Source organism: Lonchura striata, chromosome 1A (assembly GCF_050655825.1).
Source record: "Lonchura striata isolate lonStrDom1 chromosome 1A, ASM5065582v1, whole genome shotgun sequence".
Lineage (NCBI taxonomy): Eukaryota > Metazoa > Chordata > Aves > Passeriformes > Estrildidae > Lonchura > Lonchura striata.
The window spans coordinates 75817193-75831975 of NC_140741.1; the positions used below are offsets into that span (position 1 = coordinate 75817193).

At 53.9% G+C, this 14783-nt stretch overlaps 1 protein-coding gene across 1 annotated transcript in view; it reads left to right on the forward strand.

Annotated features, from left to right (window-relative positions):
* The window catches only part of SHANK3 (SH3 and multiple ankyrin repeat domains 3), a 149677-nt gene that overhangs the window by 71845 nt on the left and 63049 nt on the right, over positions 1-14783 (forward strand). Inside the window, exons 12-14 of the mRNA XM_085568304.1 lie at positions 766-879; positions 4973-5048; positions 13494-13576. Of these exons, the coding sequence (XP_085424430.1) occupies positions 766-879; positions 4973-5048; positions 13494-13576 (273 nt within the window). The remainder of the gene's footprint in view (positions 1-765; positions 880-4972; positions 5049-13493; positions 13577-14783) is intronic.

Here is a 14783-nt window from a genome sequence, read left to right on the forward strand (position 1 = left end):
GAGTGGGAAAATTTGGGAATTTGGGTGTCCAGAGTGTGAAAAATCAGGAATTGGGCGTCCAGAGTGGGAAAATTTGGGAATTTGGGTGTCCAGAGTGTGAAAAATCAGGAATTGGGCGTCCAGAGTGGGAAAATTTGGGAATTTGGGTGTCCAGAGTGTGAAAAATCAGGAATTGGGCCTCCAGAGTGGGAAAATTTGGGAATTTGGGTGTCCAGAGTGTGAAAAACCAGGAACTGGGTGTCCAGAGTGGGAAAATTTGGAATTTGGGTGTCCAGAGTGTGGAAAACCAGGAATTGGGTGTCCAGAGTGGGAAAATTTGGGAATTTGTTTGTCCAGAGTGTGAAAAATCAGGAACTGGGTGTCCAGAGTGGGAAAATTTGGGATTTGGTCACGAGTGGGGCAGTTTGAGAATTTGGAGATCCAGAGTGTGAAAAGTTGGGAATGGGGCATCCAGAGGGAGAGAAAAAAAAATGGGGAATTTGGAAATGCATGCACCCAGAGTGGGAAAATGACGGGAATTCTGGCATCCGGAGCGGCGCAGTTTGGGAATTGTGGCATCCGGAGCGGCGCAGTTTGGGAATTCTGGCATCCAGAGTGGGAAAACCCAGGAATTCCAGATTTTCCCATAGGAACCGAACCGACGGAGAACTCCCCATCCCCGAGCTTCCCTCTGGTTTTCCTTCCCGCGTTCCCGCGGTGCCTCCGCCGTCCCAAGTCCCCTTTTCCCGGGATTCCCCCCTGACTGGCGATCCCGGTTTTCCGCAGTGCTGAGCATCGGCGAGGGCGGATTCTGGGAAGGATCCGTGAAGGGCAGGAGCGGCTGGTTCCCGGCGGAATGCGTGGAGGAGGTGCAGATGCGCCAGTACGACTCCAGGCAAGGTGGGTATCCCGGAATTCCGGCTGGAATTCTCGATGGAATCACCGGAGCGCTCCGTGGGGCCGGAGGGAACCGCGGGAATCGTATCCCAAGGGATCCGTTCCAATCACGCATCCATTGTCAGGATCTCCTGCAGGAATGGAGAGTTTGGGATGATGGAGGGGTGGGAGAGGAGGGAAAACTGGGAACATTTGGATCGGTCAGTTGGAGAAGGTCGGGATCCCGGAATTCCGGCTGGAATTCTGGATGGAATCACCGGAGCGCTCCTCCTGGGCGGTGGGGCTGGAGGGAATCGCGGGAATCGTATCCCAAGGGATCCGTTCCGGTCCTGGAATCATCATCAGGGAATGGAGAGTTTGGGAATGGTTGGGCTGGGAGCAGAGGGAAAACTGGGAAAACTGGGATTGGTCCAGCCTGGAAAAGAGGGAAAATCCAGGATGATCCAATTGTGGCCTGCAGGAGCCATGGGAAAGGTGGAAAGTGGGAATATTGGGAATTTTCCCATTCGGGAAATGGTCCGAACTCCGGGAGTTGTGGGAATTGTATCCCAAGGGATGAGTTCCAACCATGGATTCATCATCGAGATCTTCTGCAGGAATGGAGAGTTTGGGATGATGGAGGGCTGGGAGAGGAGGGAAAACTGGGAAAACTGGGATTGGTCCAGCCTGGAAAAGAGGGGAAATCCAGGATGATCCACGGAAGTGGTGGGAACTGCCCCAGCTCTGATGGGAATTCCGGAATTCCAAAGGAATTCCTGGTCCGCCGAAGGAAAAGGAGGATCCAGGGGGGTTTTATCCCTTTTCCCAACGTCCTGCCGGGATCCGAGGTGGGATTGGGATGAAAGGACAGGGAAAGAGGGAATGGCCTCAGCTTGGGTCGGGATTGGATTTTTGGGAATTTCCCCATGGAAAGGGGGTCAGCAGGGGCTGCCCGGGGAGCTTTGGAGTCACCATCCCTGGAAGAATCCAAGGAATTCCTGGAATTCCACTCAGGGCTGGGATGGCCCCCGGCTTAGACTTGGTGACCTTGGAATTCTCTCCCAGCCTCTGGAATTCTGGGACTCCACAATTCCCTGCCTGGATCCAAAATAAATGAAGGGGAAATCCCATTCCCCAAGAATTCAAGGATCAGGAATCTTCCCTTCCAATGGAATTCAGCGGATTCCAAGCTCTCTGTGGAACCAGAATTCCAGGCAGAAGGAGAAGGGATCTCCCCACATTCCAAAGGGGAATTTTTTCCCTCCTTATTTGCGCATCTGGGGTTGATTCCCAGGGAAGAAAAAAAAAAGAGGATGAGCAATTCCCGGTGGTTTTTCCAGCTTTTCCCCAGCATTCCTGGATTCCTGCTGGAAGAGCATCCCATGGAATTCCATCCCATGCATCCCATCCCTTCTGCATCCATTTTGTCCTTCCTGACGATTTTCCAGCTGTCGATTATCCCAGGGAAGAGCAGGATGATCCTTTTCCATGGATTTGGTCAGGATGCTGGCATCCGGGCTTTTCCCGAATTCCTCCCCCGTCCCCTGGCCAGGCAGATCCGAGCACATCCCAGATTTATTCCAGAGCCGAATTCTAAAGGATTTTGGTCATGGATTCATGGAATGTTCAGGTTGGGAAGGGCTTTAAAGTCCATCCTGATCCCATTCCCTATGGAAACCTTTCGCTATCCCAGATTCCTTCAGTCCCGTCAATCCCATGGATTTTGTCCCACGGATCCCATAAATCCCACAGATCCCATAAATCCTATGGATCCCATAAATCCCATGGATCCCATAATTCCCATGGATCCCATCCCATCCCATGGATTCTATCCCATGAATCCCATGAATCCCATGGATCCCATAAATCCCATGGATCCCATCCCATCCCATGTATCCCATGAATCCCATGGATTCCATAAATCCTATCCTATCCCATGGATTCTATCCCATGAATCCCATGGATCCCATGGATCCCATGGATCCCATCCCACAGATTCTATCACGTGGATCCCATAAATCCCATGGATCCCATCCCATGGATTCCATCCTGTGGATCCCATAAATCCCATGGATCCCATAAATCCCATCCCACGGATCCCATAAATCCCATGGATTCTATAAATCCTATCCCATCCCATGGATTCTATCCCATGGATCCCATGAATCCCATGAATCCCATAAATCCCATCCCACAGATTCCATCCCATGGATCCCATAAATCCTGTGGATCCCATAAATCCCATGGATCCCATCCCATGGATTCTATCCCATGGATCCCATAAATCCCATGGATTCTGTCCCATGGATCCCATAAATCCCATGGATCCCATCCTGTGGATTCTATCCCATGGATCCCATGGATCCCATGGATCCCACGGATCCCATCCCACGGATTCCGTCCTGTGGATCCCGTGGATCCCGCCGCACAGATCCCACGGATCCCATAAATCCCATGGATCCCATAAATCCCATGGATTCTGTCCCATGGATGCCATAAATCCCATGGATCCCACGGATCCCATCCCACGGATTCCGTCCCGTGGATCCCGTGGATCCCGCCGCACAGATCCCACGGATCCCATAAATCCCATGGATCCCACGGATCCCATCCCACGGATCCCATAAATCCCATGGATCCCGTGGATCCCACGGATCCCATCCCAGTTGCTCGGCCCGTTCCCGTGCGTCTCAGCCTCTCCGTGTCCCTGCGGATCCCGGCTGCTCCCGGCTCCATCCGGAGGCTCCGGAGGCTCCGTGGCAGCTCCATTCCAGGCGCTGGGATTTTTGGGAGCCGGGAAGGCAGCGGAGCCGCCGGGCCCTGGAATGCCCATAAATCCCAGATTTTCCTCGGGAACGACGTTGGGGAAAACATCCGGAGGGAGGAGGGCGAGCAGGAATTCCAGAGGGCTGGAATGGCAGGAGGGAATTCCTGAATTCCCAGGGAAATGGGAAGTGCTGGGAAATGCCAGGGCTGGATGGATCAGCTCCTGGAGCTGTCGGGATCTGCTGGAATTCGGGATCTGCTGGGAATTTCTTCCCTCCCTCCCTTTGCCCTCCTTTTTCCCAGATTTTCCTTTTCCTTTTCCCTTTCCTTTTTCCTTTTCCTTTTCCTTTTCCTTTTCCTTTTCCTTTTCCTTTTCCTTTTCCTTTTCCTTTTTCCTTTTCCTTTTCCTTTTCCTTTTCCTTTTCCTTTTTCCTTTTCCTTTTCCTTTTCCTTTTCCTTTTCCTTTTCCTTTTCCTTTTCCTTTCCCTTTCCCTTTCCCTTTCCCTTTTCCCTTTCCCTTTCCCTTTTCCTTTTCCTTTCCCTTTCCCTTTCTTCCCACCGGGAATCATTCCTGGATCAGCTGCTCCCTGCTGCCGTCTCCTGGTGCCAAGCAGGAGCTTCCCAAGCTTTTCCTTGGAATTTCCCTCTGGAATCAGAGACCCCTCAGACCCGTGAGGATTTTCCCAGCCTGATCCAAGTGGAAAATTCCCGGTTTTTATTCCACGTGCTGCCATTACCTGGCAGCTTCCCATGCTTCTCCTTTTCCTTGGAATTTCCCCCTGGAATCCCGGCCGGGAGCCCCTCGGAGCGGAGAGGATTTCCCCAGGCTAATCCTGGAAAACTCCGGAGGGATCATTCCCAGCTCTTCCCATCCATTCCCAGGTGGGAAAAGCATGGAAGCAGGGTGGGAATGAGGCTGCTCCCTTGGGATTGTCCCCCTCATTCCCAGTTTTCCTCAGAATTCCGGCATTCCCAGAGATCCAGTGGCCTCCAGGAGCATTCCCAGCTCTCCCTGTCCATTCCGACGCCGGAAAAGGAAGGAAGTGGGGCAGGAATGTGGGATTTGGCTTTTCCAGAAGGTCATTCCAGCCAGGAATTTTGCCGAAATTCCCCCCGGATGATTTCCAGGAATGGCTCCATGGATCCTATCCCATCCCATAAATCCCATGGATCCCATCCCATGCATTCTATCCCAAAACATTCCCAGGAATTCCTCGGCCACATGTGGGCCTCGGATTCTCCTCATCCACGGGAAAAAACTCCCGCCTAGGATGGAATTCCCGGGCTTTGTGGATCCCTTGGGAAGGTGGGAAAAGCCGGGAATCATTCGGGATGTGGATTTTTCCCACAGAAACCAGGGAGGACCGGACCAAGCGGCTTTTCCGGCACTACACCGTCGGATCCTACGACAACTTCACCTCCCACAGGTAAGGAGCCGCTCCCGGGAATCCCGGGAATCCTGGGAATTCCCACTTCCATGGGAAACCCCTCCCTTTTCCACACAGGGGTTTGGAATTCCACAGGAAGGGGATTTTCCCGGAAGTTTTGGGCCGCGGGAGGAATTCCAGGGTGGGGTCCCTGGGCAGGATCCAAGGTTTTGGGGAATTCCGGGAATGTGACCGCATTCCTGGCTCGTATTCCAATGGATGAGCCAACATTCTGGAAAATTCTGGGAATGTTTCCCGTTCCTGGCTTGTGTCTCAGTGGAGGATCCAAAATTCCAGGGAAATCTGGGAATGTTTGACATTCCCAGCCCACATTCCAGGGGATGATCCAAAGTTCTGGAGAAGTTTGGGAATGTGAAACATTCCCAAGCTTGTGTCCCGGGGGAGGATCCAAGGTTCCAGAAAAGTTTGGGAATGTGCTCCCGTTCCAGGCTCCTGTCCCACGGGAGAATCCAAAGTTTGGGAATGTGAAACATTCCCGGCTCATTTCCCGGGGGGGAATCCAACATTCTGGAAAAGTCTGGGAATGTTTCCCATTCCTGACTCATTTCCCATTTTTGAACTCCTTATCCCGAATTTTCCTTCCCGGAGCATTCCTGACTCCGAATTGGCGGAATTTGGCTGGATCCTTAAAATTCCCAGAATTTGCTGCTCCGGAGCCATTCCTGTTGGAAAAATCAGGAAAGAGGAAAAACCGAGGGAAAAACGAAGGGAAGCTCTGGAAAATCCCTGCTGGGATCATGGGAAGAGCAGAGAAAAAAGTGGGAATTCATGGATGAGGCAAAATTCCAACGGTTCGGAGGAAGAAAAAACGGGATTGAATCCATGGGAATCCCCGGAAAAGGGATTTCCTTTGGGAATCACATCCTGGGAAAACGCCAGGAGGAGCTCTTGCCCAGGAGTTGGAATTCCTGGGAAATGTCACTGGGGAAAAATTCCTGGGAATTCCAATGGATGAGTGGGGCAGGAAGGGGAATTTAAGGAGCTGCATCCTTAAATGGATAAAAATTGGGAAAAAACGGGGAAAAAATGGGATAAAAATGGATAAAAGTGGAAAAAAATTGGGAAAATTCCCACAATTCCACTAATTCCTTGGAGCTGGGAGTGCTCAGGGGAGCAAAATTTGGGATAAGGAACTCAAAAAAAAAGCAGGAAAAGGTTGTGGATGTGCTCCAAGATTCCCAGAATTCCATGGATCCACACCATTCCCTGGCCCAAGGCAAATTTGAGAGGAATTTAAGGAGCGGGATCCAGAAAAAACCTTGGGAAGAGCCCAGAGTGGGATTGGATCCACAGGGAGGGCTTGGATTGATCCCACTCCAGGAAATCCTTTGGGAATTGTTTGGATTCCAGGCGGAGAAAATCTGGGGAATCGCTGGGAAAGGGAAAATCCCAAAATTCTGGATTCTGGATTCTGTGGGACCATGGAACGGTTGGGAATGACGGAGATTGGGAATGATGGAATTGTGGGATCATGGAATGCTTTGGAATGATGCAACATCCCCAGGAATTTCGGGATAAATCCGGATTGGAGCTGGGAAAACTCCCCCGGGATGGAATTCCCACCATTCCCAGATTTCCCTTGGAATCAGGAATCCCTCCAAGGAGGAGCCGGGATGTGCTGGATGCTCCCAAAATCCCGGTCATTCCAAAACCCTGGAAATGGGAAAAAGGGAACAGAACTCGGAGAAGTTCACCTGGAGGGGACAAATCCGAGCTCGGCTTAATCCGGATGAGAAATCCCAGCGGGAATTGCCTTCGGAATTAAAGGGAGGGATTAAAGAGGCTCCAAATTAATTCAGGAATTAAAGCTGGGAGCAGCTGGGAAGGGGAAAAATCGGGATCAGGAGCCAATCCCGGATTTGTGTCAGGGATTAGGGAGAGGGATTTCACCGGAAAACAGGGAAAACATGGAAAACGTGGAGAACACGGAGGGGGAAAAGGGAATTTCGCAGTCCTGGAATGCCGGGGCTGGAGAAATGTGTGGAGACAGAAAATGATGGAATTACGGCGGTTGGAATGATGGGAATACGGAACAACAAGGGGTTGGAATTACAGAATCATTTTCCCGGAGCTGGGAAATCTGGGAATTCCTTCCCGTGTTTCCAAGGCTGGAAATTCCACAGGCAAAGGGAGGCGAACTTCCAATGGGAAAAATTTTCCTTGGATTTCCCTGTAAATTCCTGAGATTTCCTTGGTCTTGTCGCCTCTTCTCCCATCCCTCTGGAAATCTGGGAATTCCTTCCCATGTTTCCAAAGCTGGAATTCCCCCATCCGAAAGGGGCTGAGTTTCCATTGGAATTCCACCTGGAATCAGCTGGGAATGGGATCGGGAATGGGAATCTGGAATTCTCCCTCTCCCTGTGGAACACCGGGAATTAAAGGTGGGCTTTGGATCAGGGAAAACTATGGAAAACCCTTGGAAAAGGAATTCCTGGAGCTGGAATTGGACCAGGAATGGGGTTGGGAATGGGAGCTGGAATTTTCCCTGTCCCTGGGGAACGCTGGGACTTAAATTGGGCATTGGATCACGGAGAACTATGGGAAAACCCCATGGAAAAAGATTGGAAAAGGAATTCCTGGAGAGGCCGCCACCATCCCAGCCTTTGGTGCCCGAGGCCAAGCGGAAAACCCGGAATGGGAGCTGGAACGGGGCCGGGAATGGGAGCTGGAATGGGGCCGGGAATGGGAGCTGGAACGGGGCTGGAATTTTCCCCGTCCCCATGGAATGCCGGGAGTTAAAGGTCAGGTTCGGATCAGGCGAAACTATGGAAAACCCATGGAAAAAGAGTGGAAAAGGAATTCCTGGAGAGGCCGCCACCCTCCCAGCCTTTGGTGCCCGAGGCCAAGCGGAAAACCCGGAATGGGAGCTGGAACGGGGCCGGGAATGGAAGCTGGAACGGGGCCGGGAATGGGAGCTGGAACGGGGCTGGAATTTTCCCGGTCCCCGTGGAATGCCGGGAGTTAAAGGTCAGGTTCGGATCAGGCGAAACTATGGAAAACCCATGGAAAAAGAGTGGAAAAGGAATTCCTGGAGAAGCTGCCACCATCCCAGCCTTTGGTGCCCGAGGCCAAGCGGAAAACCCGGAATGGGAGCTGGAATCCTGGGAATTCTCGGTCCCTACGGAACGCGGGGAGTTAAAGGGGGGCGTCGGTCTCAGCACCACCCCCGGCAATTCCAGCTCCTTTTAGAATCCATGGAATCTGCGGGAATGGATGGAGCCGTGATTCATCCCGGCTCCCACGCTTCCCGAGGCTCCGGATCCCACACCTGGATCCCGCCCACATTCCCGGTGACGCCGATCCCGCTGCGGTAACGCCCCGCCCACATTCCCAAAGTTTGGGGAACAGCCGGAAAAGCCACCCAGGAGACGCCTGGAAGAATTCCAGGCCGGTCGGAGAAAAACCTGGGACAGCGGGAATTGTCCCTGCCCATGGAATGATCCCGAATCCCTTTTCCCGCCCAGATCCCGGGATTCTAAAAGAAATCGGGAAGTAAAATCAGTTTTCATGGATCCCCTCGGTGATCCCCATGGGAAAACCATTGGAAGGTGTCCCAGCTTCCCAGGAAAACGCTGGAATGTTGGAGCGGCTGGAGCGGGATTCCACTTCCCTGGGAATTTTTGGATTCCTCAAGGAAAATGAGGTCGGCTGAAGCTGCTGGAGAAATCCTAAAATCCATGGAATTCCTGAGGTGGGAAAAGCCCTTCCGGGTCACTGAGGCCAAGCTGGGCCCGATCCCAACCCAGAGCTGGAATTCCGGGAATTCCCTGGACACCTCCAGGGCTGGGAATGTGCTGCTGAGATGGAAATTCCATGGGAGAATCCTGGAATGGGAATGGAGCTGGAATCCCCTCCAATTCCAACCCTTGGAATTCCATCCCAACTCCTGCCCACCCTCCCAGCCAGGAATTCCTTCCCAAATCCCATGGAATGGGAAAAGCAGCTCCACAGAGCCCTTCCAGTGTCCTCGGGCCAGAATTCCCAGTTTTCCACGGAATGGAGATTTTCCAAGCTGTTTTGTTCAAGGAATGGGATCATGGATTCCCCTGGATCCCGGGAAGCTTCCACGGCCAGGCTGGGATCACGGAACGGGACGGAATTCCAGGAGCTTGAAGTCCCTTCCCACCCAAAGCATTCCATGATTCCCGGAATTCCTGACACTCCCTGAGAACAGGAACCGATCCCAAAAGCCGCTGCTCCCGGACAATTCCAGAGGCTCAGGAATGCTCCCAGTGGGATTCCAGAGAAACCTTTCCAGGAAGAGTTCTCCTTCCTTCCCTCCCTCCACATTCCCGTTTCCATGGAATGACGCTGCTCCGGCCCAGAGCTTTTCCCGTGATTCCATGAATCCCATCCCAGCATTCCAAGAGCCACCAGCCCACCGCGGGGGCGCATCCTGATTCCGGGATTTGGGAAGCGCCGCCGGAGCCGGAAGGATTCGGCAAATGGGAAAACGCTCCGGGATTAGGAATTGTCTCCCTGTGGAATGGATTCCCAAAGTGCTCCCGGCTGGAATTCATTCCCGCCGTTCCCATTCCCACCGGTGCTCCCGGTGCTCCCGCCATGCGATCCATGCCCTCCTGGTGATCCAGGAAATCCAAGGTTTTTCCGGCAGGGATCCATTCCCTCCCGGTGTTCCCATGATCCCAGCAGGGATCCATTCTATCCCAGTATTCCCAGTGTTCCCGGTGATCCGAGGTTTTCCCTCCAGAGGATCTGGCGAGGCCCAGCCCGGCTCCTCATTCCCGGTGGAATTCCAGTCCCTTCCTGTGCCTTGGGAATGGATCCATGGGGAATTGCCGCTGCCAATCCCGGCTGTTCCAGTGCTCCCCACCCCTCCCATCAATCCCTTCCCAACATTCCCATGATTTCCCATCTCTTCCCATTGCTCCCTGTCATTCCCGTTGTTCCCCTTCTCTTCCTGTTGTTTCCCAACTTTTCCCATTTTTCTCCAGTTCCTCGGATCATTCCTGCTGTTCCCATCATTCCCGTTGTTCCCTGTCATTCCCGTCATCCCCACAATTCCATTGTCCCCCATCTCTTCCTGTTGCTTCCCATCGTTCCCGTCATTCCTGTCGTTCCCATTGTTCCCATTATTCCCATCATTCCCATCATTCCCATTGCTTCCGTCACTCCCCAACATTCCCCAGCACTTCCCAACATTCCCAGCGCTCCCGCTGATCCCAATCCCTCCCCAGTATTCCCATGGTTCCCCTCTCTCCCCTTCCCATCCCATCCCTCTCCAATAATTCCCAATAATTCCTCATCCCTCCTTATCCCTCCCCAACATTCCCATGGTTCCCATCTCTCCCATCCTTCCCAATCATTTCCATTGTTCCCATCCCTCCCCATCCCTTTCCAGTATTCCCAACCATTCCCCAACATTCCCATCCCTCCCATCCATTCCCATCTCTCCATCCCTCTTTTTCCCTCTCCAGTATTCCCAATCCTTTTCCATCCCTTCTCATCCCTCCCATCCCTCCCAACCCTCCCGGCCCCTCTCCAACATTCCCAAACCTTTTCCATCCCTCCCTATCCTTCCCCACCCCTCCTTATCCCTCTCCAATATTCCCAAACCTTTTCCATCTCCCCATCCCTCCCATTGTTCCCATCCCTGTCCGATATTCCCAAACTTTCTCCATCCCTCCCCATCCCTCCCATTGTTCCCATCCCTCCCATTCCTCTCCAATATTCCCAAACCTCCATCCCTCCTCATCCCTCCCATTGTTCCCATCCCTGTCCGATATTCCCAAACCTTCTCCATATCCCCATTCCCCCTCATGCCTCCCATTGTTCCCATCCCTCCCATTCCTCTCCAATATTCCCAAACCTCCATCCCTCCCCATCCCTCCCATTGTTCCCATCCCTCTCTGATATTCCCAAACCTCCTCCATCTCCCCATCCCTCCCATTGTTCCCATCCCTGTCTGATATTCCCAAACCTCCATCCCTCCTCATCCCTCCCATTGTTCCCATCCCTGTCCGATATTCCCAAACCTCCTCCATCTCCCCATCCCTCCCATTGTTCCCATCCCTGTCCGATATTCCCAAATCTCCTCCATCTCCCCATCCCTCCCATTGTTCCCATCCCTGTCCGATATTCCCAAACCTTCTCCATCCCTCCCATTGTTCCCATCCCTCTCTGATATTCCCAAACCTCCATCCCTCCTCATCCCTCCCATTGTTCCCATCCCTCTCTGATATTCCCAAACCTCCTCCATCTCCCCATCCCTCCCATTGTTCCCATCCCTGTCCGATATTCCCAAACCTCCATCCCTCCTCATCCCTCCCATTGTTCCCATTCCTCCCATTCCTCTCCAATATTCCCAAACCTCCTCCATCTCCCCATCCCTCCCATTGTTCCCATCCAGGTCCGATATTCCCAAACCTCCTCCATCTCCCCATCCCTCCCATTGTTCCCATCCCTGTCCGATATTCCCAAACCTCCATCCCTCCCCATCCCTCCCATTGTTCCCATCCAGGTCCAATATTCCCAAACCTCCATCCTTCCCCATCCCTCCCATTGTTCCCATCCCTGTCCGATATTCCCAAACCTCCTCCATCTCCCCATCCCTCCCATCCCTCCCACCCCTCCCCTCGCTCCCTCCTCTCGGCTCCGCTCCCGCTCCCTGTTCCCGGCTCCTTCCCGAGCCGCTTCCCGGCAATCCCGGGTTATCCCGGCTCCGCTGTCAGCCCTGCGGCTCCGCTGGGAGGGACCGCGGCTCCCTCCCTCCTTCCCTGCATCCCTCCGTCCCTCGCTGGATCATTCCCGGCTTTTCCCGAGGATGCTCCTTCCTTCCTCCCGGCTCCTGGCGATCCGTCACTTAGCAACGCCCGAGGGGGGGAATTTCGGGATCAAATCCGCCGGGATGAGGATTTAAACTCTGCTCCGCTCCACCCGAGAATCCCGGTTTTTATTCCCGCGGGAGACGCGCCCGGCGAGTGTGGGAAGAGACGAATCGCGGTGGGGCTCCGCTTTTAACGGGCAAAGCTCCGGCTCCCGAAATTCCCGGAATTCCTGCGTGGGCTCCGTATCCCTGCATTCCTGCGAGGGCTCCGTATCCCTGCATTCCTCTGCAGGTGACTGCGAGGGGCCCGGCGGGCAGCAGGGACATCCACGATTTTTTTATATCTTTTTTTATTATTTTTTTTAAAGAATTCCCTCCTCCTTTTCCTCCTTTTCCTCCTCCTCCTCCACGCCGAGGCAAAAGTCGCTTCCGTCTTTTTGGTGTGACTTCGGGCACAAAAAGCAAAAAAAAAAAAAAATCCGGGAGAGAGAGAGAAAAAAATCCAGGAGGAAAAAAAAATAAATAAAAGAGAGAGAGAAAAAAAGCAAGAAGGAGAAAAGGAAGCAAAGATCCCTGCGGAGATGAAAGGCTGGCTGCGAGGAGTGACAACGGCCACCACGGCTGGTGACAACGGCCACCCCGGCTGGTGACAAAAGCCACCCCGGCTGGTGACAGGACCACCCTGGCTGGTGACAACGACCACCCCGGCTGGTGACAGGACCACCCTGGCTGGTGACCCGGCTGGTGACAACGACCACCCCGGCTGGTGACAAAGGACACCCCGGCTGGTGACAACGACCACCCTGGCTGGTGACAACGACCACCCTGGCTGGTGACAACGACCACCCCGGCTGGTGACAGGACCACCCTGGCTGGTGACAAAGGCCACCCCGGCTGGTGACAAAGGCCACCCTGGCTGGTGACAACGACCACCCTGGCTGGTGACAGGACTACCCTGGCTGGTGACAACGACCACCCTGGCTGGTGACAAAGCCACCCTGGCTGGTGACAAAAGCCACCCTGGCTGGTGACAAAGGCCACCCCGGCTGGTGACAACGACCACCCTGGCTGGTGACAAAGCCACCCTGGCTGGTGACAAAGCCACCCTGGCTGGTGACAACGACCACCCTGGCTGGTGACAACGACCACCTTGGCTGGTGACCCGGCTGGTGACAGGGCCACCCTGGCTGGTGACAACGACCACCCTGGCTGGTGACAACGACCACCCTGGCTGGTGACAGGACCACCCTGGCTGGTGACAAAGGCCACCCTGGCTGGTGACAAAGCCACCCTGGCTGGTGACAAAAGCCACCCTGGCTGGTGACAAAGGCCACCCCGGCTGGTGACAGGGCCACCCTGGCTGGTGACAAAGGCCACCCTGGCTGGTGACAAAGCCACCCTGGCTGGTGACAACGACCACCCTGGCTGGTGACAACGACCACCCTGGCTGGTGACAGGGCCACCCCGGCTGGTGACAAAGCCACCCCGGCTGGTGACAACGGCCACCCTGGCTGGTGACAGGGCCACCCTGGCTGGTGACAAAGGCCACCCCGGCTGGTGACAAAGCCAGCGGCGCGGGCAGCGATGGTGCTGCGCTCTAACCCGGGCGTCGTTCTCCTGTGCTCTTTCCTGCCCAGTGACTACATCATCGAGGAGAAGACGGCCGTGCTGCAGAAGCGGGAGCATGAGGGCTTCGGCTTCGTCCTGCGCGGCGCCAAAGGTAAGCCCGGACCCGCTTTTCCAGGTTTTTTTTTTTCCCGGGAATTCTTTTTTTTTTCCCTTTTTTTAATATTTTTTTTTAATTTTTATTTCCCGGGAAGCGGCGCGGTTGTGCTGCATTTTGAGGGGGGATTGGAGTGGGGTTGTGGGTTTGGAGTTTTGGGGATTTTGGTGCTGCTGGTGCCTTGGAATTTTTGGGAATTTCACCCATTTTCCATGTGGAAATGAACAGCCCTTGCTCGGCTCGGGATCCTCATTCCCAGTAATCCTGGGGGGCTCCAAGGGGGTTTTCTTTCCCGGATTTCTCTGATTCTGTGCCGTGTCCTGCTGCCATCGTGGCTCTCCCAGAATTTGGGAGCTTTGATGCTGGAGCTGCCCTGGAATTTTTGGGAATTTCACCCCTTTTCCATGTGGAAATGAACAGCCCTTGCTCGGCTCGGGATCTTCATTCCCAGTAATCCTGGGGGGCTCCAAGGGGATTTTCCTTCCTGCTTTTGTGCCTTCTGCTGGTGCTGCATCTCAGAATTGGAGGGTTTGTGCTGGTGCTGCTCGTGGTGCCTTGGAATTTTTGGGAATTTCACCCATTTTCCATGTGGAAATGAACAGCCCTTGCTCGGCTCGGGATCCTCATTCCCAGCAATCCTGGGGGGCTCCAAGGGGATTTTCTTTCCCGGATTTCTGTGATTCTGTGCCGTGTCCTGCTGCCATTGTTGCTCTCTCAGGATTTTGGGGGTTTTGTGCTGGAAGCACCTTGGAATTTTTGGGAATTGTCGCTGCTTATCCCTGTGGAAATCAACAGCCCTTGCTCAGCTCAGGATCCTCATTCCCAATAATCCTGGGGGGTTCCAAGGGGATTTTCTTTCCCGGATTTCTGTGATTCTGTTCCGTGTCCTGCTGCCATCGCGACTCTCTCGGAATTTGGGGGGTTGGTGCTGGAGGCACCTTGGAATTTTTGGGAATTGTCGCTGCTTATCCCTGAGGGATGAACAGATCAGGATTCTCATTCCCGGGATTCTCATTCCCAGGCTCCAAAGGGATTTTCCTCCCTGGCTTGTTCGGTGTCGTGGATTGGGGTTTAGGGGATTTTGGTGCTGGAGGTGCCTTGGAATTTTTGGGAATTGTTGCTGCTTTTCCCTGGGAGAACGAACGGCTCGGGATCCTCATTCCCAATAATCCTGGGGGGCTCCAAGGGGATTTTCCTCCTGGAT